At 39.4% G+C, this 26,624-nt stretch overlaps 1 protein-coding gene across 9 annotated transcripts in view; it reads left to right on the forward strand.

Annotated features, from left to right (window-relative positions):
- Positions 1-26,624, forward strand: part of unc5db (unc-5 netrin receptor Db) — a 336,214-nt gene that overhangs the window by 299,905 nt on the left and 9,685 nt on the right. For all 9 annotated transcript variants that reach the window (XM_044196320.1, XM_044196322.1, XM_044196321.1 and 6 more), the window contains 4 exons: positions 2,832-3,003; positions 12,260-12,487; positions 21,363-21,512; positions 23,949-24,113. In XM_044196320.1, the coding sequence (XP_044052255.1) occupies positions 2,832-3,003; positions 12,260-12,487; positions 21,363-21,512; positions 23,949-24,113 (715 nt within the window). The remainder of the gene's footprint in view (positions 1-2,831; positions 3,004-12,259; positions 12,488-21,362; positions 21,513-23,948; positions 24,114-26,624) is intronic.

Here is a 26,624-nt window from a genome sequence, read left to right on the forward strand (position 1 = left end):
CTGTATTGTCCTACTGGAATTAATATATTATACTAGTGGTAGGCTATATAGTATTATTCATTATAAAATTATAAGGAATATTGTAACATTATATAATTAATATATTAATATAATACTAACATTATACTAATATATTAACATTATACTTTATACTAGTTTCTCATCTACGTTGAGGATAGTGCATCTGCAGTGGACAGATGTAGATTTAGCCAGAGCCAGGATGCCATTGTGCTCCTTCTAGCCAGCCTCCTCCTAAGAGCAACACATTCCCCTTGTTCTATTTTACATCTATTTTACTAAAGTTATTGTTATAAATATTGTTCAGTAATCTTGTTTACATAAACTGTGACATGGGTTGGTGGTATATCGGCAGGGGGCAATATTAGATAGGCTACTGCAAAGACAAAAAGGATGAATGTGTTGTGTTGCATGTCAATTAAAGTCGTGCTTTTAAACTTTGTCCTGGATCTCCTACAATTTTCAGTAGGGAGCACCACTGCTGCTAGTGGAAAAAGTTAGTCTGGAGCCCTGCAAAAGGCAACACTCTTTGTTCTAAGGGTCCGTCACAGTTTAGAGACCCACTTCCTGGTTCCACCTTTACTTACTGTACTTGCTGTAGTTGTGTGTGCACGTTTTTCTTTGCAATGAGGGGTTATTACACACAGGTCACATTAGCTGCCCTGTGAGGCTGTACTTATTTCCCCGACATCACTATCGACCAACAGACTGGCATCACCATCTCCCAGAGCCACACTGCTAGGTCGACTCAACACATGGGCCTGCATTGATGGGGCGTGCTTGAGGTAGAAGAAGGCTAGTTTGAGTTAACAACTTATTATATAATATTATATAAAGTACCTTTTTTGATTACAAAGTGCTTTACTATAAAAGAAAAATGCAAGACATACAATATAGACACAATATAGGGTGTGTTAATAATTAAAATAGAGATAGATATAAATAGAACTAAGGCAAATAAATAAACAGTTGAGTTTCACTATTCAACCAGGAATGTGTGCTCTGATTGGCCACTGCAATGCTTTGCCGGATGAAGCTGCTTTGCGTTGCCGTTCTAGCGGCCTAATGGTTAAAGAAGCAGTGTGTAGGATTTAGTGGCATCTAGCGGTAAAATTGCAGTTTGCAAACATTTGAATACCGCTCGCCTCACCCTCCCCTTCCAAGCATGCAGAAGAAACAACGGTGGTGGCGAAATTTGCGAAAAATGCGAACAGCCCTATCTAGAGCCAGTGATTTGTTTGTCTGTTCTGGGCTACTGTAGAAACATGGTGGTGCAACATGGCGACCTCCGTGGAAGGGGACCCGCTCCCTATGTAGATAAAAATGGCTTTTTCTAAGGTAATGAAAACATACTTAGAAATATTAAATACCATTTCTGCCAATAGCTCCTCCTAAATGTTACATACTGGACCTTTAAGGTGCATAACCACACTGTCCACGGTTCAATTCCAGCCAAGGACCTGTGTTGCATGTCATACCAATCTTTCTCTTTGTTTTCCTTGTTTCCTGTCTATCTCTGCACTGTCGCAGTGCCCAAAAAATAATCTTTTAATTAAATAAAACTCTTTTACCTGTTTTTCTTCAGAAGCCCTCGGCATCCAGACTTTCCTATGCCAACTCAGTGATCTCATTGAAATGAATGAGGGGACTTTTTCACACAGTTCTGCTGTCTTTCTAGACACAGCCTTACATCCAAATAAAGTGGTTTAGCTGATCATGCTAAACTGTTTACAACCTGTCATGTATCTCAGCAGTTTCTGTGATGGGAACAGTGTCAAAAATGAGACCCAAGTTGTAATAAACTAATAAAAATATTAATAATAAAATAATTGTTATTTTATATGCATGCTCTCTTTAACAGCAGATTGTTTTGAATCCTACACTAATCCGCTTTTACACCATTAGGGATTCCTCTTCATTCTTGACCTGTTAGTTTCACTGTCTAGCATCCTGTACGTTAAAGTTGCTGTTCCCATGATGACTATAAATCACCTCTCATTCAGAAGAGGAAATCTTAACAAATCAACACCCTCAGATCTCCGATCTGTGATGACTGAGCTTAGAAAGCTTTGTTGAGGCGTTGATCTCCTCTGTCATGATCCCGCCTGCCCTTTTTCTAAAAACCAACCACTACTGCTGCTGCCACCATCCACTGGCAAGACCTGTTTGCTGTAAGCCGCTTTTAATGAGCACACTCCAACTCGCCGGCAAATCACAGTGACTTTTTCACCTGCACTGGAACAAATTACAGCAGCCTGGCTGTGTAGCAGTAACTTGAACTTGAGGAGCAAGAATCCACAAGTTTTTCATTTCAGCAGCAGCTCAAGGAGAGATATTAAGCACATATAATGACTCTGAGATAATAAATAGAAACTGTTAAATATGGAAAGTCATGTTAAGATCACAGCCTACAATCTTAACAGTGCTGTACCAGAAACTTGGCTGATCTGTTTCACCTTTTTTTCTTGAGTGAGAGGTTTACTTTTATCACAGATTCAAAATAAATAAATAAATAAATACAGGCATCACTAAGAATTTCACGTAGTATACTAATTTATTGCACACATGCTTAAATTAAGAGTACAGTTGTGCAGGAAACTCAATGCCATGCAATTCCTAACATACCTGCAAAAAACACATTTGTGATTCTGGAAAGCACTTTGAATAGAAGGAACCATCAAATAGCACAATTACAGGACGTAACAGAGTCCTCTGCACACAGGCTGTGTCTTTTCTCTGCAGGACTACAACTTCTTTTTATGTTTCTTTTTCAATGTGTCTCTTTTTCTGTGTGTGTGTCACGGTGTGTTTAGTGTCCAAACACTGGAAGGCTGTGAAATCCTCCTGGGCCCAGAGGTGATGTACGGTCCTCCGGGCCTGGACCTCTTCTGCCCAGTGGCCATGACCATCGCTCACTGCGCAGAGGTGGATGCCGAGAACTGGAACATCCAGCTCAAGAGGAAAACCCAGGACAGCAAATGGGAGGTGAGAGCTGCAGGCCCACACCTGTCAAGTACAGTACAGCCCATCAAGAGCTCCGCTTGGGCGTTTGGCTCTCCTAGGTTGTCTTTTTCCTCAATGGCTCTATTCTTTTTTTGTAGCTAAATGTCAACAGGAATGAAGGCAGGGTAAACTCACCAAACTCCACTGTTTTATGTTTGCATTGCAAAGGCTGCTGCACCCCAAGAATAGACTATAAATGATATTGAAATGCAGATGCATTGATTTTGTAGATAAATTAAACACCAGAAAAGTGTGCTGCTGATGTGATGTCACCATCTAGCGTCACCATATTGAAGGCTGGAATCAGTGCACCGGGTCCATAGATAACAGTGGCTAATTCATTGTTTATACTTGAATCAACATTTAAATGGAACCTTTCCCTCCCACCTGTCTCACTTCACATGAGATACAGTAGTATGATTAGGAAATTAGATGTACAGTATGTGACCACCATACTACTCAATTTGTTTACATGCATAAAAATTGCATGTTTTTCCATGCAACTTCAGCAGCAACATCTGGATCTAGAGACCTGGTGTAAAATGCTACAATGCTGAGGTAAGAAAAAGAAAGAAAGACAAACTAAATCATAAATCAAACAAGTAGCAGCTGATACTTCTACACATAATAATGATATCTGTATGCTTTCCCTTGAGTTCAGCTTCATCCCACATGAGACCCATCTGTTTCCTAATTAGCTAATGCAGCTACAGCAAATATCTCAACCAGCTGCAGGCTTATTTTGCCAAAAAGCTTAAAGCTGCACTAATGAATGATTGAATGAAATGACTCTGTATATAGTGTGAAAGGGGTCGCTTATAGTGACAAAACCACCAAGATTTAACACCCAACTCTGCAGTTTCCCTCACCTCTAGTGAGTTTTTCAATCTCTTTTAGCTTGTTGTGGTTCTCTGACCCGCAAATTTCACTCCAAACCACCTTGTTTCCAGCAGCAGCAGGCTATTTTAAGCAAAACAGCTCTATACGCCACCTGCTCAGTACCAAGCTGCAGGCAGACATAGTTAGCACAAAAATGTTGAAATTATATATTTCGTAAGTTAGTGTAGACCAAAACAGAGCTAAATTGAGAGTGAAAATTGAACATACGTTTATAAGGTGGCCTGAAACACAGCTCCAAATGAATGCTAATGTTGCTCTGTATCTTCTGGATGTGTAAATTATTGCTAACATGTTAACTACAGCAACTTTTCAAGGTGATAATATATCAGTGTTGTGATTTTAGCCTGTTCTGCTACCCCAAAGTGGCCAAAGAAATCAATTAATGCAGCTTTAATTGATTTGATTCAGTTGAATTAGTAATTTCATGAGGGGCTAAGGTTTCGCAACTTATATAACACCATATTATATCATATTACACCTTCTTGTATAAATCTGAATGCCATTTGTCAAAGAATGTCTTGAGTTAACTTTTGAAATGTGAAAGTCATCATTTATAAAATGTAAGCTCTGCAGGCTCCCAACTTTAAACAACTTTAGCCAAAACAATGCTCTGTTCTCCTGTCATTTCATCCCCTGCCACGGTGCTTTTAATTGCTGATATCCACAATCCCTGTGATGTTTATTGAAAGGAATGCAATGAAATTTAACATTTGGTTTGGTGCTTCTTTCATTTTGCAGATTTTTACACAACATGGATATTTGTCTGATTAGATAACGTCAGATTTTTACACAACAACATGGATATTTGTCTGATTAGATAACGTCATGTGAAACTAGCTACAAGCAGTCAGTATTAATACATCTGAATGCTAGCAAGACCGAGCATGGCTTACAGTATGTTCTTCACTGTTAGAGCCAATGAGGTCAACAGCAAGATGGGTTGTTATTTACCTGGTTGTTTACACCCTGATGATCTGTTTCCCCATTTTTTTTTTTTTTTACCATTCCATACAGTAGCTGGATGTCACTCAGTGTAGGACAGTGAGTTTTGTAAATGGTAATTTTTCCTTGACATAAGATGCCATGGGTTGTTGACTCTGTTTTTTCCCTCTGTTCAGTGACCTTTATATATGTGCTTTACGTGGTAAAAGGTTCAGTTATCCACATGGACTGGTGAATTATGTGTGAGCCATAAAGGACTGTTGGGGCTTTGTGGGTGAGCTGATTGATCTGGCCTTGTGCTGTCTGTGGGTCCAGAGGGTGACATAAGGCCACATGAAGGTAACACTGCTAGTCCGGCAGGAGGAAAATAAAGAAACAATTACAGCTTGTAACAGTCGGTCAGTGAGGGGGAGTGGTGGTGGTGGTGGTGGTGTCTGTTACAACAGGGGGGTATAAGGGGCCATTAGACAAAGGAAGTATCGATTAGTGGATTAGGAAAGATGTGGCACAGTGAATTTAAATGTGAGGCAGTCGGGAGGAGAGTCATGGAGACTGTATGGAGACTCTCCATTGCCCCCCTCCATTTGCTCTGATGCTTTTGAACAGAACGTTGCATTTTTCCAGCTCTTCATGTGAATATGTTCCAACAATGTCAGCTTTTTTCTTTTTTTCCCCTCCAGTGAGGAAGATTGTTTTTACTGGTCTGAATGAAGTCCCGAGAGCTTAATCTCAAACACAAAGACATAACAAGCCCAATCGCTGTCGTCACTTTGCATTATTTGCTTGTATTTTTGAGCAGTAACCAGCAAGATGATAACAAGACAAGAGATTGGGGGGGCAAAAATGAAGAGAATATTCAGTCAGGCGGTAATGCAAATGTAAATCTGACGTAAAGTTTTGGCAAGCTGAGCATGGGTCAGAATAATGAATACCACAGGTTTGCCCCTGGCTGTTGTGGTGGCTGTCAGCACTTAAAAGAGCTTGTTATTTAGAGGAAAACCAGGCGGATTTGCCTGCTTTCTACATTGTCTGCCTTTGTACTGAATAATGTTTTTCTAAGCGATGGAGATTGCTGCTGTAAAGAATATGAGAGCTGCAGCGGCCTCTGCATGCACCACTGTCTTACCTCAAGCAAAAAGGCAACATAATGGACCATCTTCAATTAAAGGAACAGTTTCTTTCTGAGAGTGTTTAGAAAGTTTGTTAGGTTTGGTTTTGTACCCTTGAATCTATATCAAGATCCAAACCCGAGTTAAAAGTCTTTTAGTCCTGGTTGCAATTTTTTTTTTTAAGTAGTCGTCCTGTAAAAATTGCTCAGAGCAGACACTCAGTTGTTTGACGTTTTTTTGGTGTGTTGGAATCCACGTTTAGAGTATGTAGCCATAGTTTATCTTGGGCCCATTTGTTGGCTATGAAATACAACATTAAACTCGTATACAACACATCTACAACCCGTGATGGTAAACATATAATTTCAGTCTACCGTCACACATGCTTTTGAATCCATTCTCTTTCTGCACACTGGTGATCCTGGATCACTTAACTAGGGCTTTATTGAATAAAGTATTATGAATAAGTGAGACACTTAGAGAGTAAAATCTCTCTACTGTGAAATAATCTCTGTAAAGAATAATTTCGAAACTGGAAGAAACTTCCAAAGAGCAATTAATAACCAGCTGTGATTGTCATTCATTTCTGACATAAACAATTAACAAATACATCAAAATAGGTGAGACATGCATGCATGGCAAGAATATTTGATTGTAATTAACACTAAAGAAACATGCAAACTGCTGTTTTTTGTTCTTCTTGTAATTTATATAAATTACCCAGGGAGGTACTTGACCAAACTGCTGGACAGTAATCAAGATTGGATAAAATCAGGGATTAACTCAAGTCACTTGCTTCCCAGTTGCTTGGCTTTATTAACCTGATTGACCAACAAATCATCCATGTAGAGATCAAGGATAGGTTTGTACCCAAAGAATTGTAGGTGCCGACATGTATACTGTTGAATCATCTGCATACACCACAATATGGGCTTATTTTAAAGCATGTTGACACCACTGAGAAGGTTGGCCGTGCAGCATAGGTTACCATGGTGATGTAAACTCGTTAAGTTACCAGCTGGCTTCAAGATACCCAAGTCAAGCCCAGTGGTACCGTACCTGGCTAACCCACTAATACAGGGCCGTTCTCCGTACGTAACGCACAGACATGAGATTTATCAAAACTTCTTTATCTTACATCGTACGGAAATCTTACATAAATGGATGCCAAACTACAGAAAACAGAAGTTGCAGGTTACCCATTCCTCATTTCTTCTATCTTCTTCCATATGTTTGTAATCTTTCCTGAGATGCCACTTGATGCTTCTGCAGATTAGAAACCATGTCGACTCTCTTCAGGTCATTCAGCCAGAGATTAATGTAGTTTTGAAGAGCTCTTCTACTGACATCTTATTTGTTTACATAGGTGTCGCCACTTTATGTCAGTTTGTATATCTTCTTCCTTGTCCTTTGAGTTCAGACTCATGCTTTACTAATCTTGCTTTTTATAAGCGTTCTAGGTTTGCTATTGTGTGACCAAAAAAAATAGAAAAATATATTTCTTTTCAGTGTAAGAGGGCAATTTCTCAAGATGTGCAAGTGTTGCGAATGAGGAAGGGAAGGAGACCGGAGGGAATATGAATAAATACAAGAGATACAATCTCTTTGAGATTTTACTCTAATATTAAAAGGGCGCAGAGATCCTCAGAGCGTCTTGGTTAGAAATAATGACTTACCATTGAGGTCTAACCTAAAGAGAGAAATAGGAGGGTTTTGACGATGCAAAATACTTGCAAATGCACAGCGCCATAAAATGCCCTTATTTCAGATGTCATTAAAACACACTACCCACAGAAGACTCCTCAGCACTCCCAGCCACAGTATATTATTATTCAGTACCATATTGCAGTGTGTTAAGCCGTGCTTATGAGGATGCAGAAAGCATAAGTACAAAATGCATAAAGTATTCACAGAAGGAATCCCAACACCTGACATGAATGTGGCTGAACAGAGTGGTAACATTTCTCACTTTATGTTGCATCTCATTAAGTGATACAGTGCCTGATTATAATGAATGAGCTGATAAACTATTTGCCAACAGAAAATGAATTGGGCAATTCGCAATACTTTTCGACATGTATATGTTCAAGCCAGTCTTTAACACAGAATCCTCAAGTTAAACTGAGTATTCTGATTCATCGTCACTGACAAAGTCAGTAACTTTTCACATTGGAACTCCATGATAGTGTAAATCAGAGGTTTTCAAACTGTAAGTTGTTCCTCCCCAGGGGGGTGCAGACATGAGGCAAAGATACTGTGTGAGGTGAAAGAGACAGGTGTATGCCGGTGTTCTGAAAACAGCACAAAGTTAGTCATTGTAGTTTTGCCCGCGGCTTGCTTATTAACACGGTCAGCAGTAGCAGCAGCAGCTGTGCGATAGCTTATGGAGGTAAAGTACATTTAAAAACTCACAATTTGCGTCAAAATTCATCATCTATGACATCCATTGTGAATAAACATTCATAAATCCACTTAGAAATCAGATGCTCCGTAAAACTCCTGAATCATCACATCTTCAAGTTTGTTTCAGGATCAAAGTAATCCACTAATAGTTATGTGTACATCCATGAATACATTGCAAACAGAACTGCTAATAGCTAATTCGGCATACTTTGACGCTAGGCTAACGTCTCCTGGCTTTAGGTTTGTTTCCCAAAATGTAGAACTATTCCTTTAAATTTTTTTTATGGGTCTGTGATTTCCTTAAACAGCTGGGCAATGTAGTTTTAGCAAACAGTAGGGAATAGTGGATTTGTTGAGAACTATTTTCAACTGCGGACTAATACATATTCAATAAGTTTTTACAGCAGTTGGACGGCGAATGTGGGATTGACTCAAAATAAACTACAGAAGAGTAAGCTTTATCAGACTTTGCCTACACAGACAATGCTCATTAGTAGGATCAATTCATTGTTGGTTTGGGTCTTTAAATTTTGACAAACAATCTCACCAGCAGCTCCAGAACAGCTGCTATGGACTTTGTGGTGAGATTGTTTTCTCAACTGCTGCTTCCAACTTCAAACATGACTCTTAAACTTCAAGAAAAATATAGAATATCAATTAAGTATTTCCATGTTGTTGCAATACTCTCTTATATGTTAAAACATGTTAGCATAATGAGATAAGGAAATAGATTCTAAAGAACTGTAGTTATGTGGCTAATGCTGTTCTAAAGCAACCCAACAGTGCGTGAACAGGAGGAGGTGTGCTGTTTTGCAGGACATGACGGCTGGTAACCTGCCTTTTGATTGCCATACTGCCAGTTAACTTGTAATTATTTGTGAGGGAATAAATACTGCTCCTCAGGCTGTATTTTAGCACGCTGTTTGGTCTCACAGGTCCTCATTAAATTGTATAATCACATGTATTTCATGGAGTCTATCTGCTTGCTAGTATGGGGGTTGCAAAATACTGTGTGATAATATTATGAGACGGGAAGATATTTGAAGGGGAATTTGGTGCACTTTGTCTTCCTCTCCCTGGATTATCTTAATGCTGGAAACCCTCATCTTTTGGCTCCCAAGTAAGTTAAATCAAATCTTTGCTAATCATATATTATATATTTTTTGCAGGTTTTGTTCAAGTATATTTCCCTCTAAGGAGTTAAAATATGATTTTCTCATTAATTAGAGAAACTTGAAATGTTTCCCTGAAGAGTTAATTGTACAGAAACAGAAGAACTGTTTGTATTGTATGTCGTGAATTGGGAGATACAAATTACAAATGTAAACATGTGCAAGATAAGCCTTTGTGAGTACTTATTGTAAGTGATATAAATATATAGTATATCTTACCCAGTAATGAGTTTTATTCAGAAAATGCATTGCAGTGATGAATATCAGTTTGAATGGATTTCCAAGGTTTAAAATATTCTTGATTAATGCGAGTGATACTATTTATGGCACAATAATTAACCCAGAAATTGCATACAGAAACTTAAACGTTGTCTTAGTTTCAGGTAAATGAAACTGCCATGTTTAGAGTCATCCAAAGGTCTACATATTGACGGTTTTGGGAAAAGTACTAAAGTAAAGGCACAAAAGATATATTCATATTTAATTATAGGAACATCAGGTAACAGAGATGGAACCTTACAGTTCATGCCAAGGCAAGATTAAACTCCTTTGGTGACCACGCCTTCAACCCAAAACTATAACTGGTTTGGACACCATTTTGTACTAAGTCTGTCTTTTTGGCTGTTGCTGAACTCCTATCTCTACATCAGCCTACCTTTTCTGCTAATCATATATTATATATCTTTTGCGGGTTTTGTTCAAGTATATTTCCCTTGAAGGGAAGTTTGAAGTTTTCACTGGAATTGTTGACACATCATGTCTGATTTCTGTCACGACAATGAGCTCAACTAAGAGTACTTGAAACAGCGTTTGTTTGAATGAGCTCACTCGATCGGTGCAAAAACACAGATTTTAGTTAGCACTTTTGGATATTTCCTTTGCCTTGTCATTACCTCCCACTGGTATAATATAACTCCCACTTCCTGCTGGGTTTGTTATAATGTCTTTTGTTCAATTTCTGATGACTGAAATGAAAGGAAAGGAAGCGAAAAAATGAAAGAAGATTCCTTCATACCAGTTGGAAATAATGAAGTGCTTCCCAACTGCTGTTGTCATCTCATAAATAAAACACTCTTTATTGTTCATAATGACTATTTTATGTTCTGCTATGTACTAACACCATCACTCCTGTAGGAAATGGTTTTTCATTCTCAGGAGACTGCTTGCAACCTGTGTGGGTTTTTGCTTTGTGATTTAAACCTGTGTTATGTTACCTACATCATTATTCAACAGCAATGTACTAGAACTCAATCCATAATACATTCGACTGTATACAGAAGTTCATTTGCACAGTTTTCTAGTCATGATATCTATGTAGCTCTGGGCATGAATATTTAGTTCTACAATAGGCTTCAGCAACAAACTCTGTGTGCTACTTTGAGTATCACAGACACGGAAGCATGTTGAAGGGTTTCTCTGCAGGTCTGGGAAGTCTCAAACAGTGTGTAAGATAAAGTCTGATTATTTCTGATTATTGGAGGTTGTTCCCAGGTTTACCAATTAACATACAATGTGAGTTTTAATCAGTGAATTGTACTAATTTCCCTCTAAGGAGTTAAAATATGATTTTCTCGTTAATTAGAGAAACTTGAAATGTTTCCCTAAAGAGTTAATTGTACGGAAACAGAAGAACTGTTCGTATTGTATGTAGTGAATTGGGAGATACAAATTACAAATGTATACATGTGCAAGATAAGCCTTTGTGAGTACTTATTGTAAGTGATATAAATATATAGTATATATTGCACAGTAATGAGTTTTATTTAGAAAATGCATTGCAGTGATGAATATCAGTTTGAATGGATTTCTAAGGTTTAAAATATTCTTGATTAATGCAAGTGATACTATTTATGGCACAATAATGAACCCAGAAATTGCATACAGAAACTTAAACGTTGTCTTAGTTTCAGGTAAATGAAACTGCCATGTTTAGCCATGAGTCATCTGCACGTCTACATATTGACGGTTTTGGGAAAATACCAAAGTAAAGACATAAAAGATATGTTCATATTTAATTATAGGATCATCAGGTAACAGAGATGGAACCTTACAGTTCACGCCAAGACAAGATTAAACTCCTTTGGTCACCATGCCTTCAACCCAAAACTATAACTGGTTTGGACACCATTTTGTACTGTTTTGTCTGTCTTTTTGGCTGTTGCTGAACTCCTATTTCTACATCAGCCTACCTATTCTGCTCAACTGAATTGAAGTATTGGAGATGGAGTAGTGAGTGTGGTGAACCTACTGTAAGTACATTAATGTGCGTAACCCCTGTTGACAGAAGTAACCTACCTAAAATTGGTGATGGTGGTGGCGGAGATGGTGTGTGAAGACTGTGTACTTGTCTACAGTTTATTTGACATTTGCTCACAGTAGTGACTATCATAATATACTCAGTTTTGAGTATATTTTTGTGCAGATTTTAAATACTTAAATACAGTATTGCTAAACTAATCTCCCTGAAAATAAACTGAAAAATCATTAAGAATATATCATTAGAAATGCTTTAAAATCTTACAGTAAAACTCTTTATATATTTGATCAATTATGCAAGAAAATGAATGAAAAGTGAAAAATACACAATATTTATTGTGATATGTTCTAGCTGAGAGCTATGGGGTCAGCATCATCAAAAGCAACTTTAGGCTGATAACATCAGAATGATACCTACTATGTCTTCATGGGGACCACCTCTGTTTTTTATTGCAGGAAGTGATGTCGGTGGAGGAGGAGTCAACTTCCTGTTACTGCCTGATGGACTCGGCGAGCTGCCACCTGCTGCTGGACCAACCGGGCTTGTACGCCCTAGTGGGTGAGCCTCTGACGCAGGCTGCCGTCAAGAGGCTGAAGTTGGCTGTGTTTGGGAGCATGGAGGCCGGCTCCATGAGCTACAGCCTGCGTGTGTACTGTGTGGACGACACGCCACACGCCTTTCAGGTGGGGGAGGGACACTGTTTAAGTGTTTGGCTCATTATTTTTCTGTTTTGTTTATCCAACAAAAGTTGAGTCATGATTATTTCTAGCAGCACTGTGTTTCACAGTTCTCCACAGTCTTGTTTATTCATAAAGAGGATGTGGCCATATGGCTTGAGTGGAGTAGCAAATACTTTAGCTTCCTTGAGCCGAGTCTGAAGTTGTAACCTGATAATTCATTGGGCAAAAGCTAATTTAATACTAGACTGGTGTACCTAAAAATGGCCGAGGTAGAACGTCTGCTTTCGTAGACTACATTTCCTAGTGCATTATAATAGTTCTTTACTTTATGCGGTCAAGAATGCAAGAAGGGTAATACTATTTACTCCTTTTGCCAATGCTTGAGTTCATTTGTTTACCCTGAAAATGACTTCTTCATGCTTCTTTAGCTGTACTTGTGTGACATTGACAATGACATTGGCATCATTTTTCAAATTTTGTACTACCCATTTTGCTAAAGAAGAATGTGTGTAGTGAAAAGTGCTGCCCTTTGTAATGTTGTACACACTGCCTCCAAAACTTAAAAGTTGAATTTACAACCTGCGGCTAATGGCAAAACCTAAAGCTGCACTATTCAATGTTTTTATGTTAAGAATGAATCAAATGAATCTGTGTATTTTGACAAGTGTCACTCGGAGAGACAAACACAGAATTATCACCTGACTTTGCAGTTCCCCTCAGCGCTACAGAGCATTTTAGCGTCTTTCAGCTCATTGTTTTGGTTTTGCTTCCAGCAACGTTACTGTTTTGGTTCATTCTCATGGTTCTCATCAGCCTTGTTTCCAGTGACAGGCATCTGTTTTCAGCCAAAAAGCTCTGTTAAACCCACTGTACACTACCTACCCAGCACCAAAACAGCAGGCAGACAAAGTTAGCGGTGAACATAGTGGAGCATTTGGCAGCTAAAGAGCCAGATGTCTCACTCAGGAGCTACTGGAGGATGAAAACAAAATCTGAAAGGAGAGTGAATATTGGACTGACACTAGTCAGTTTGTTGAAAACATGACTCCAAATGAATGCTAATGTTGCTCTGTGTCTGCAATGTCAGCTCCAGTGTCCTCGTTACTCAGGATAATCCACAGAACACACTGTCCAACGTTTAATGTTTTATGACCATTTCTTAGTCCCCATGAAAATATGTGGATATGTGGATTATCCAGAGTAACGAGGACATTATTTCACGAAAGACAGTTTTTTCAAAGCAGTGATCACCACAAATCAAGTTCCATTAATCTCCATTGTATTGGGGTGGAGGCAGGAATCTCAAAGGCAAATATCTCAAAATATGACCAAATTAAAACAAAACTATCTGCATGGCTTGATACCACTAAAGGTAAGTGAGATTATGTTTTTGTGACACTTTAAATGAACAGGTCATCAAATTAAGACGGCTACAATTGGGGTGATTTGATCTTTTCTTGATCTACTGTTGGCCAATGAGTGGCTTAAATGTCACTATTGTATCGTTGTTTTTTGAGAGAGGAAAGCATTTCTTACACATTTCCCCAACAGTCCAGAATTCAAAGCAGCAAAATCAGCAATCTTTCTGTAACTGTGGCTCTGAACTCAAAAATTTGAGGATGCACATTTCCACTTTAGCGATTGAGAACTACATATTGTAGGTCATGGCCTAGATTCAAACTGAACATCTTGTGTGAATGTGGTTTTTTCCTGGGCTGTCTGAGGCAGCAGGGACCTCAGCTGTGCTGTCTACCAGTTAAACCATGTGAGTGATTGCAGATTCATTACCACTGTGAAACAGTACTGCAGCTGATAGTGGGGACTGTAACAGCCTGACAGATTCTCTTCCAGAGGTTTTAATAGACTGAGACAAAGGCTGCCGTGCTGTAATCACTGCCATTCAAATGTTAACCAATCATTCTTCTTTTATCTTGTTTGATTTGATTATCCTTCAGCGACCTATAGGGTTTTTAAGCATTGAGATCTCATCAGTGAACACCAGGGAAATCAAGCTTCCCGTCCTCCCTGGAGAGACTAGACTAACAGAAGAGCTGAGCCAAGCTGAACAGAGCACCACGAGCCTCGTGACTACTGACTCTGCCTCTTGACCGCCTTTCTGTCATGTTGCAGCCGTCAGCGGCAGCTGGCTTTAAAATGCATTCTGGATTTGGTTTATGAATTTCCATCCTGCCGAGCAGATGCCAGACTTTTGCGCGTCCCTTGGGCTCCTATCTGTTAGCACCACTGCTCTGCTGTTTTTTCAAGCTCCAGCACAATCACAGACTTGATTCTGGATAAACAGGAAGCCTGATGCAACACATACACTTGTGTGAGGGAGACATTTTCTCCATCTAAGACCAGGGAAGGATTATGATTGGCAGTTTTCTGATATGTTCTGTGATATTGCACAATGCTGCTGTCTCTTTTAAAAGAGAAGCTTTTCTGAATATTTATATCCAAATTGATGCACTTCAAGACTTCATCATCTATTCATCTCATTCTAAAATTAAGCCGATCCCAGTTTACACTGGGCGAGAGGCGGGGTATACCCTGGAGAGGACGCCTGTCAATCACAGGGCTGACACGTAGGCTCACAGTCACACAAAAATGAGTAGGGTGTCTCTGCAGACCCGAGAATTTGAATGGGCGGGGTAACTGTCAATCATTTTTAATTTGGCCAATCAGAGGCTTACAATCCACTCAAAACGAATTTCCCAATATGCTGCCTGAACCAGTTGTCAATCAGTTTTTAATTCGGTCATCTTTCTCACAGGAGAAGGGGGAGGTTTGACATGAAGAAGAAAGCTTTACTTTTTTCTCAATGTTCAGATCCAAAGTTTTCAGCTCTTGTCAAAGGATCAAAGTATCAAGACAGCAACTTTTTTTTGCAACATTTTAAAGTGGAAATAGACAACTTTCACCACTGCTCATTTTAGAAATCACACATAAGTTTATTAGAACAACATTTGTTGGAGACAGATCTTAGTAATCTTGGTGTAGAGTACTGGGTTATAAATTCAGAAATATAAGAGGGTGCCATGCCATGGTGGGCTTTGAATGTGATCAGGAGGATCTTGCACTGAATTCTGAAGTGTACAGGAAGCCAATGTAAGTGGGCCAGATTGGGGGTAATGTGCTCTCTTCGTTTAGTGTTTGTCAAAAGCCTGGCTGCCGTGTTCGGAACCAATTGAAGTCGAGCAACTGCAGACTCATTTTGAAAATAAGGAGTTACAGTAATCCAGGTGGGAAGAGATAAAAGCATGGATGATTTGCTCTATGATGTTCTTAGGCAATGCTGAACTGATTTGGCAATATTTCTGAGCTGCAAAAAGCAAGAACCAATTTCTTAATGCAATGACCAAATTCTGATTTTCAAACACTGGAGGTCTGACTCTGGGTCAGACCTCCAAGCCCCCTCCTCCTGCTTCATTGATTATCGGTGATTCCATAATCAGAAACATTAAATCAAAAATGGCTGCAATGTATTGCTTCCCCAGCACCAAGGTTTGGACATTGTTCAACAGATCCCGTCTCTTTTAAGTAAACATCCTCACGGCAGAAATGTTGTTATCCACATTGGCACCAATGATACCGCCTATCAACAATCTGAAGTATTAAAGCATGATTTTAACAGTCTTTATAAATTACGCATCCGTTTTTATCTCTGGACTCTCCGCCGAGGTGTCTCAACACATGGCTACAGTCAGTTTGCTCCTCACACAACTTAGTTTTAATTGATAATTTAAAATTTTTTTTGGGAGCGTGCAACCGAGATGCGCACATCTCACACAGAAATATTAATAATCGGTGGTGGTGGCCTAGTGAGTGTGTATAAACTTGGCAGTCTCCAGCCGACAATATTTCCTATCATTTATTGCCCCCCAAAACCACCTGGCAATTTTTTAGCAGAACTCCCTGAATTTTTATCCACAAATTATGACAAAGTTGTTCTTTGTGGCAATTTTAATATCCATGTTGATGAATCCACTAATGTTCATGCGACTGATTTTTTTAAATATTGTTACTTCTACTTAACTTTAAACAGTATGTGTGCAGACACATAATTGTGGTCATACACTGGACCTGGTATTTACCCTGGGTGTAAAAATATCCTCTGTGGGATTATTGGATATGACTGAATCCAACCACAAACGTATAGTTTTTAACTGTGAATCACTAGTTATTCGTACTGAGTTTCGTGCTCCTTGTGCACTCGCATCTTTAATGAGTAAAGCGTCTCAAAGTTCTGTGCCTTGCTTGATAGTCAAAGCCTACACCTGTCTGATTATTCCCACACCAATGATATGGCCTACCATTTCAGTTCCATCTGCTTGTGGTTAGGGCTAAGTCCTCAGCAAGAAAGCAACCTTGAATAAACAACAATATTCGCAGCTGAAAAAGGAATGTAGGAAAGCAGAAATCCGGTCTCCAAGTACACTACAATATTAGGAAGGCGCTATTGTTACACTATAATAATATTGTTAAGGATGCAAGAACACAACTTATTTCTACCCATCAGCATAACCCTGCCCCTCCTTGCACCCCAGCTGAAAGTAATGCTGATTGTGAATTGTTTTTATCTTATTTTACTGATAAAGTGGAGTCAGATAGAGCCTCTATTACCCCAAATGCCACTTACTCAGATATCTTTCATCCGTCACCAACAACCTTTGGCATGTGCTCAGTCCTTGTACTGCTGGACCTTAGCGCAGCCTTTGACACAATCGACCACAGCATCCTGTTAGACAGACTGAGGCACTGGGTGGGGATAACTGGTACAGCTTCAGAATGGTTTTCATCGTACCTGTCGAATAGGAGTTTCTGCGTCTCCGTGAACAACTGTGTCTCTTAATTTTCCTCCAATAAGTATGGTGTGCCTCAGGGGTTGGTTTTGAGACCAATTTTATTTTCTTTAGCTTCCCCTTCCTCGTTTCCCAGCACATGGCAAAACAAATTCGGCCATCTGCTGGTTCCCTATTGGATCACATGCAAGGAATCTTGGTGTCTGGTTTGATAATAATTTAACTTTTGAGCAGCACACCACAAAGCTTGTGCAATTGTGTTTTTATCATCTTAGATCATATTTTTGATATATTTCTATCTTAACTTTTAAAGACACAGAGACCATTTTACATGCCTCATCACGCCTGGATTACTGCCTTTTTACTTGCCTGAACCAAAAATCTATTGATCGACTCCAGACTGTACAGAACTCAGCTGCCAGGCTTTTAACCAGAACCAGGAAACTTGAATACATAACTCCTGTTTTAGCCTCTTTACACTGGCTCCCAGTATGTTTTATTATTTTACTGATTACTTTTAAGGCTCTTCATCAGCTCTCTCCCTGCTATATCTCTGACGTCTTGGTACCATACACGCCGGCACGTACTTTGAGATCCTTGGGCAGAGGTCTTTGTCTGTTCCAGAGACCAGGCTGTAAACTAAAGGGAACAGAGCATTTGCAGTCAGGGCCCCGGAGGCTCTGGAATAATCTGCCCGAGGAAATCAGGTCGGCTGAGTCAGTGATCTCTTTTAAGTCCCTTCTTAAAACTTGTTTTTATTGGAGAGGCTTTCCTGATTTTCTTTAATTTTCTTTAAACTGTCTTTTACTGTTTCCTGTTTTGGTTTTTTTATCTGTTTTCTTTTAAAACCAGATGGTTTTATGACTTGTGAGTTTTATTTTGCTGCCTTTGTGAAGCACTTTGTAACATGGATTTTGAAAAGTGCTCTATAAATAAAAATATTATTATTATTATTATTATTATTAATTTAGGGATTGGTCCGTAATTATGAGATCAAGGCCAGGTTTCTTTTGAAGTTGCTGTTTACAGGCTTGTTTGAAATAGTCTGGGAACAAACCAGAGGATAGACTCATTTACAAAAGAGAGAAGACGCGGGGCAGTGACTTCTAACACCTCTTTGAAAAAACTGGGGGGTAGAGTGTCAAGGTGTGTGTGTTGATATTATTTGTGACACAATATCAAGCAGATTATTCAGGGAAATGAGGTCTGGAGAATTTACACATGAGGCAGGGGGCGTGATAGAGGCTTTAATGCCCTTAACCTTCTGAACAAAGTAAGCTAAAAACAGGAGAGGCTGAAACATTTGAAGTAGCAGGGTTTACAGTCAATCAGTGAGGTTAAATAGAACTCTAGAGTTATGCTTTGTTGCCGATATGAGGCTTGTAAAATACTGAAGTCTCATTTTGGATTAATAAATTATAAACAGAAATTAACTCTCTGATATGAAGGAGGTGGACTTGTAGTTTGGCTTTTTTCCACCGTTCTGCTTTTCTACACTCTCTTTTTAGTTGGCGGTATCATCACTTACCCAAGGTGATGGGTTTGACTGGCGCCTTGACCTTGCCCTAATGGGAGCAATGTAATCTAAAGTTCAATTCAATTCAGTTGTATTCATATAGCGCCAGACAGATAACAGAAGTTATCTCATTGCACTGTTCCTATAGAGTAGGTCTAGACCGTAGTTAATGAACATAAAACATTGAACTGATCAACCAGGTCATTTAGATCATGAAACTTAGTTAAGCTGCTACACTGGGCAGACAAAACAGACGATCTCTTAGCAGATCTCTCATTAAAGATGCGAGAGTGAGCTGTGCGGATTGAGGAAGGAGCAGCTATTTGAAGGGCGATATCAAACATGACAGTTTTGTGATCAGAGACTAAATCTTTCATGGTGAGGGAGTTAACAGATAAACCCATAGAAAAAACTAAATCAAGAGTGTGTCCTTGTCCATGTGTGGGATGTGATACATGCTGTTTCAGGTTAAAACATTCACAAATACTTAATTCATTAATTCAGAGGTAAAGCAATTAGTGGGGCTGTACACATGGATATTAAAATCTCCAACCCAAAAGATTGTATCATAGCTAAGAACAACAGATGAAATAAAATCAGAGAAATCAGAAGAGAAGTTACTAAAGACGAGCGGCCTGTCTATATAGGGCCAGTGGTGAGCCGTAAAGTCTGTGTTTGGACGACCATTGGATCTCTTGCTGGGTACTTTTTGCATGTTTCCTGGCAGAAGTTATTACAACTTGATGTGTTTCATGTTTTCATTTAATGATGTGTTTTATCTGTTTCCAATCTAAGAAATCATGGATTGCAAGTGTAATGATTTAAGATAGCAGGTAATGTGGTTGGGGTTTAGTTACTACACAACCCTCTCATCTCCAGATTGTGGAGGCCGAACAAAAGCGGTTTGTGTCTGTGTCATAACCAAAACACAGGCTACCTTCATCTGTCAAAGAGGGCAATTTCTGACCGTAATCGACACAAACACTTCTGCTTCCACTGTCCGTTCATTGCAACTCATGCAATAGAATTTTAAGCTAGGTAATTGGATTTTTCTTACCTGAAATGCATTTTGGGAGTCGTACTTAACATATGTACAGACTTGTACCTTAGACTTTTAATCAAACCAGATATTTTCTTATTCTATCTAATTACTCATCTTTTGTACTGATGATTCAACAGAGTTTCATGCAAGTTTCATCCAAGTGCTCCAACTGCTAGATGTCGATTTCGTCCAATGCTAATTTCCATATTCATGATGTCATAATGTAACTGTTCACAAGATTTTAAGTTAAAAAAATGAAGTAAAGCTAAACATAGATAACTCTAACTTACTTTATCTTTAGCTATTTTACAAGCTGCTATGAATAATACAACTTTTTCTAGTGAGAAAATTGCCAAGGTGGCAACTGTGGCTCGAACCTGCAGTCACCTATAATTTGTCTATGCAGAAAATTAACAACACTTTTAGTTTTGGAGCCCTGGACTGACAAAATAACTCCACCAACTTTGCAATACTTCTGTCTGGATTTCTCATTCTTGGTTGACATTGCAACACTCCCTTAGCTGTAAAACATGATCTAAGACACATTCAATCGTGTGTGATGCGTCAAACAGCAGATCAGCAAGAGTTTATGCAGAACTTCCATCATGGTATCTTGACAGCTTCAAATGAGTTTAAACGAGGAAATGTTATCACGCTAGCTGCATGCTATACAGGAAAACAAAAGATGTCTAACAGTTTGAACTGCATACTTAAGGTTCCCTGCAGCCACGATTGTTTTTCCTATGAACGTCTTTCATCTGCATTTTGCCAATAGTTGATTATTTTCACACCTACGAATATGACAATATGCAAACACGTCGGTAAAAGTGCTTACAAACAATCAACCACGCACATACACATGCATAACCAAGCTTAGTCAGAATCAATCAGCGTAGCCTGGCATTAGTCACAGCTCTGTTCCTAGTCTTTTCCCTTTGTGATTCAGATGGCTAAGGATAGACAGGCCAGACACAGAACCATCCCACCGGGACACTGAACAATGATGACAGATGAATACCTGCAAGCGACAATCAAAGTGCTCTTTCATCATCACAAATTCAATTTGGGAGATGGACGTTTGCCCCCCGACGCACGCGTTTCCGCAGCATTAAATTTAAGCTTCAATCTGTCATGTTGAGGCTGTATATGTGATGCCAATGTGAGCATGAGTGGTATGATTTGTGCAGCGGAGACTTGACGTCATTTCTTGGCGGCCCGTTTCTGTGTTAATATTTGTGATGAGTCAATTAGTGGATGTGACAGAGGAAAGGATTAGCAACAGGTGTTCGTGCTGATATGCAAAGGTAGTGTATCTTCAAAGGAAAGCATTCTTGTATTCTTAGTTTTCTCTCGCATTCATCTTATTTCTCTTTTTCACCCTCTCATTTTTTTTCTTCTTCTATAATATCTTTCTCTCTTAACCCCTATTTCTTTCCGACCCCTTTCCTTCCATTCTCTCCCTCCTTCGCCCTTCTTCCTTTCCTTTTCCTTTTTCTTTCCCTTTCCTTTCCCCTCCAGGGAGTGGTGGCTGCAGAGAAGACCAGAGGGGGTCAGCTCCTCGAGGAGCCAAAGATGTTGCCTTTTCGAGCGAACACCTTCAGCCTCCAGGTGTCCATCCAGGATGTTCCCCAGTTCCTGTGGAGCATCAAACCCTTTACCACATGTCAGGTATGTAGGCCATGGCAGTAACTGACAAAGATACTAAAGTGCTAATTTGCAAGATCCTGTTTTTTGCTGCTAGGAGCTACTTGCTGTTGTGTTCCCGCACTGCTCCTCCCAGGGTTCACTTATCAAACAAACACTGTGTGGAGTGCTGTGATGCATTTGTGCTTGTTAGCTTTGCCATATTTACTTTGTGTATTATGGGATGTATTTTATTGTAACTAATGGTTTGTATTAATTACATTCAATTTATTTTATTTAAGACACCTTTGCAAGACATCAATATTTACATTACAACAGTGAACAGCTTCCAGCTATACTGGTCATATATCAGGCAAAGTGACCATGCCAAAACAATTAACTATAATGAGAATGAATAACAGCAATAATAATGATAATCCGTACATTACGGATACAGTTATGCATTCACTGAATAACTTTGTCAAATTGCAATGACTCATTTTCAGTCATTCATAGCTCACCTGTATTCTTTGTGTCACTGAACAGAAGATCACAAAATGTCCAATACAAAAAACCAAATCATACTCATGTTCAATTTCCCTCAGATCACACACTGGACAAATTCAACCTTCTTCTTCCAAAGCAGTTTCCCGACCATATTCAGCACTGTATGAAGCGGCAGTATACCAGCTCTTATTTGAGCACAAATAGAACTTTTGTCCTTCATTAAATTAAATTATGAAAAACAAATGTTTTTGTAGATGTAATTAATACAGGGTAATATGTTTCTAACTTTCTAATAAATTATCAACTCTGCATTTATAAATGTTATTAGGTCATTAATATGGTCTTTTTCCTACGAAAAAAGGCATAGATGTATTTTGACTGACTCCCACTTCAATTTAATGTAAGTACTATATTTTACAAATAACTGATAAGGCAGCAGATTGTTAGGAGTTATTCTTGCCAGCTGTTCAAAGGTATGACCAACATCTATATTAGACAGATACAAATGTATTTTTGTGATCATTAAAATGCAACTAGGCTAAAAATTAGAAGACACATACCGTACATTGTTTCAGTAGTGTTTGTAAATTCCTTCCACAGTCGTTGATATCAGGTGAAGTGGAAAATCTGAAAGCTGAACCTGTGCTTGTTTTGACACAGCAGTCGGGTCCAGCTTAGCACGCAGCTGCATTTTAAACTCACTCTAAACTGCAGCTAAGTTAGTCAGATGCTAAGTGACACAGCAACAGCCCCTTTGGGTTTAGAAAACAACCTTCATAGAGTGTTAGGCAGGGATGTTCGGTAGCCATTGTTGTCACATATGCTCCTACAAAGAAGACAAGTCAAGTCATATCTTTTCACCTCATAACATTCATCTGGTTTTGACTCGCTTTATATTTGTGTTTGTGTGCACTCTTTGTGCTTTAAACCTGCTCTTTTAGCGTGAATCCTGCTGTCACCCACATTTCTCTCTTGAGGATCATAAAGATGGACATGATGTGAGATTAATAGCTTTGTGTTTGTTTTGCTTGCAGGAGCATTAAGATACAAACAGTATTAGATAAAATGCACCACAGCAGGCAGTGAATGCTGTTTTGTACCTGTTGTTGTCATTTGCAGAGCAGCTGAGCTGTGTCTCCACTATACACTGTTGTTGCTTAAACATCTGAATGCAGGGTGAAAGCTCTGTGTCTCAAACACATCCACCCTCTCCACGGCCTTATTTATGAGGGCCTCGGGACGACAGGCAGGCACCGTGAACCTGCTTTGGTGGAGCAGGTGTAGAATAATAGCCGAGCGCCGTGCCATACATCAAGTCAGCTGTTAGTGCTAAAGAGCATCCGAGCTTTCCACGTCCGTCACCCCTACCCTTCCTCCTCGGCCTCCGCTCCCAGACTCCATTATCTGCTGCTGTGAGCTGCACTGGGCAGCCAAGATCAAAGCCACAAGGGTTAAGTCATCAGTAGGCATACCGGCCACCGCTTTTTAATGCCACAGTCTTCAGTAAGAATCCTTTATTTAATATATCGTCATTTTTAATATGTAGATATGTCAGAGACAGAACTAGCAGAGGTCAAGGACGTTTCCCCACAGATGTGCCCGTTCTCTGGAAATTAATAATAGATCAAAGGCAATCTTTTCCCTGTTTCTCATATTCCTATTGCTTACAGTACATAGCCCGCAAGCTGCTTCTGCCATCAGAGTTACTGTACGAGGGAATCAGGCTATATTTGCAAATAATATCAGGATTTCATCTTTCTCTCCTCAACAATAGTTAGTTTCCATGCATAAGTATATCAAGCCATTGAGACTTCAAAGCCAACTCGTTCCTTTTATCTTGTCATGTGTAAGTGGCTGTGCATGTGACAGTGTGGCCACATGCAGAACAGGGAGCTGAATCATCTCATTTAGAGCATATGTTAACATGGCTGTGTACTGTGTTATGTTTCTGATGTCCCTCTTCTGCATCCTCAGGAGTTCTCCTTCCCCCAAGTGTGGTGCAGCAACCAGCAGCCCCTGCACTGTGCCTTCTCTCTGGAGAGATACAGCCCAGCCACCACCCAGCTCTCCTGCAAAATCAGCGTGCGGCAGGTCAAGGGCCACGAGCAGATTCTGCAGGTCTACACGGCTGTGGCCGAGGTGAGGCTCAGCAGCTGCGGTGGGGGTTGGGGGGGTTGTTTCACTTTCACGCTCAACCTTTATGTAACCTTCCTGGAGTGTGCCCACTGACAGCAGGGCCAGCTCTCCTGAGCTTGCATTGTGTATTAATAGAGCGAGGAGGACACTCACACTTTCTTTCTTTCTTTACAGATTTATGCTAAACACAGACATCAGAGATCCAGCTGTTCACCACGTTTACTGTACATATTTTTTAACCTTTATTTGTCCAGGGAGACTTGTTCCAGCAAATAGCCTGCATCACATTCGCATGCATTAACACCTGGGAGCTGCCCGGTGTAACAACAGTCTTCTGTCAGCCGCTGAGCAGCTCCACTGGAGCAGCTCGGAGTTAGAAATCCTCACTCAAGAGCACCTTGACAGTAGTTGTTAAGGCAGAAGAGAGTGCTACTCATTGATTTTACCCAACTGCTTTTTCACAACCAGTCACAAACCTGCTACTCCTACCTCAAGGCCACCAACACTATTTAAACTTATGCTATTACAGTCAGACACAGGCGAAATATTATTTTCTATTACTTTTTATGGTTTGTTTTAATCCTACCTTCATGATTCGTTAGGGTTTGTCAGATAGGAAGAAGAAATAAAAGCATTTATAGGAGCTGTGAGTAGAATTCAAATCATCACCTCCATTTTCTCACATACGGTGAACAGACATGACCATTTCAACAAGGAGAGTCTACACTGCATTTTACATCTTGGTTTACCTGGTTAGATCAATACCATATGCATTCATAGCACCAACACAGCTGCTTTAGAGCTGCTTTATGCTGACATGAGCCATTAGTTTCCATCCAAAATTAGCACACATTTTAACTGAATTTTCAGAAAATTAGCAAAAGAAAATGTGAATTAATTCGGGTTTTCATACATTACTGTTGAGTAAATATTAGGAGTTGAGCACATCAAGTTAAATGGCCGGTGCTGCTAATCCTCCAGTCAGTTGCCTTTAAACCATCACAGAAGAAGAGGACACAATGAGATGACCTAATTAAAAGAGTTTCAGTCAAACCTCAATCGATGGAAAAAATGGCATTTATGTTTGTTAAAATGTATTAATTTGAGAAATGTTACACTCTCCTCATCAGTCCACACAGACCTGATGTTTTATCGATAAACCAACTTTTCCACCTCAGCCAAGCATGGAAACTTTTTTTGTGAAATTTCAAGGTTTTTCCAATTTTCTTTTTTTTTTTTATGCATAACTTGAAAATGTGCATAAAAAGTGGAGGACAGAAACACACATTGTTATCCTGGTTAGGTCTGTCACCTTTTGTCACAAGTTCAAACTAATTTGGACTAACAGGTAATTTGTTTGAATTACCTCGAACGCAACCCACATAAGTTTCCATCCAACGTTACTCTAAGGCTGTCGCAGTTTACAAAGTCAGCAAACAGCCTTACCTGTAGCTGCAGTTTTTCCATCTATGTTGAATCCAAAATGCTTCCTCACCTTACTTCTCAGATGGTTTGATGTCACGATTATACGTTCAGTGTGGCTTGCACTAAGCTAGGTGATTGTGTATCTTACTGACAGGAACATGCACGCTCGATCACAAGTTACATCCTGTTGCACTCATTGAGAATGTTAAATTTAAACATTAAATCTTAAATATTTTCCCACATTTTGAACAGTAGTAGAATTTGGAATAAAAAGTGACAGTGCTATCTTGGGCCTTTCCATTGCACAGATTTTACTTCTCGCAGCAAAGTTCAGTCAACTTCAACTCTAGCCTTAACCTTTCAATAAATGCAACCAATGAGATGATAACTGTTAGTTACATAACTTGAAAATGACCCATGATGGAAGAAAGGGACGAAATGCATCTAAACTATTCCTGATTGTTAGATTTTTACCCGTCCTCTTTTCCAAAAGACCATTAACTGTCAGTGCCTCTTTTATGTTAAGCTGAAACTCATCATTTATAAATTCTTTTTTTAAGTCTTTTCTAGGCTTGTTGTTTCTTTTTTTTTAATTTCAAATACACATGTAAAACTACAAGTAAAATTGCACTACAATTTGCCACTACTCTAAACTCTTAAGTTGAGCACATTCCGTTACAACCACATTAGCCTTCCATTCAACAAAACTGTCCAGCCCTCAGCCCTGACAAAGAATATGATGTCAGGGTTCCAGAGAGTAATAAATAACAACTGAGCAGAGCGAACACAGACTCTAAACAGTGTAAGAGAGCGATGCTGTTGGAAGTCTGTCAGTGTGATGTACTAAACAGATTGATGCCACACAGTAGAATTATGACAGTCAATGCGTCAGTGTTTCTATCAGCCGACCAATTGGCTCGGTCACAGGTGAACAAAAGTGAACTGCGAGTCCACCAGAGCCGACTGGAGATCGAGCCGAAACAGGAAACGCATGCTTAAATTTGTTTTATGGGCATCAATTCAACTGAATGGAAGATGGAGCACATTTGTGCAGGACAGAAGTCATTGTCTGCCAATAAAATAAAAATT

The sequence above is a fragment of the Siniperca chuatsi genome, linkage group LG5 (assembly GCF_020085105.1).
Source record: "Siniperca chuatsi isolate FFG_IHB_CAS linkage group LG5, ASM2008510v1, whole genome shotgun sequence".
Classification (NCBI taxonomy): Eukaryota; Metazoa; Chordata; class Actinopteri; order Centrarchiformes; family Sinipercidae; genus Siniperca; species Siniperca chuatsi.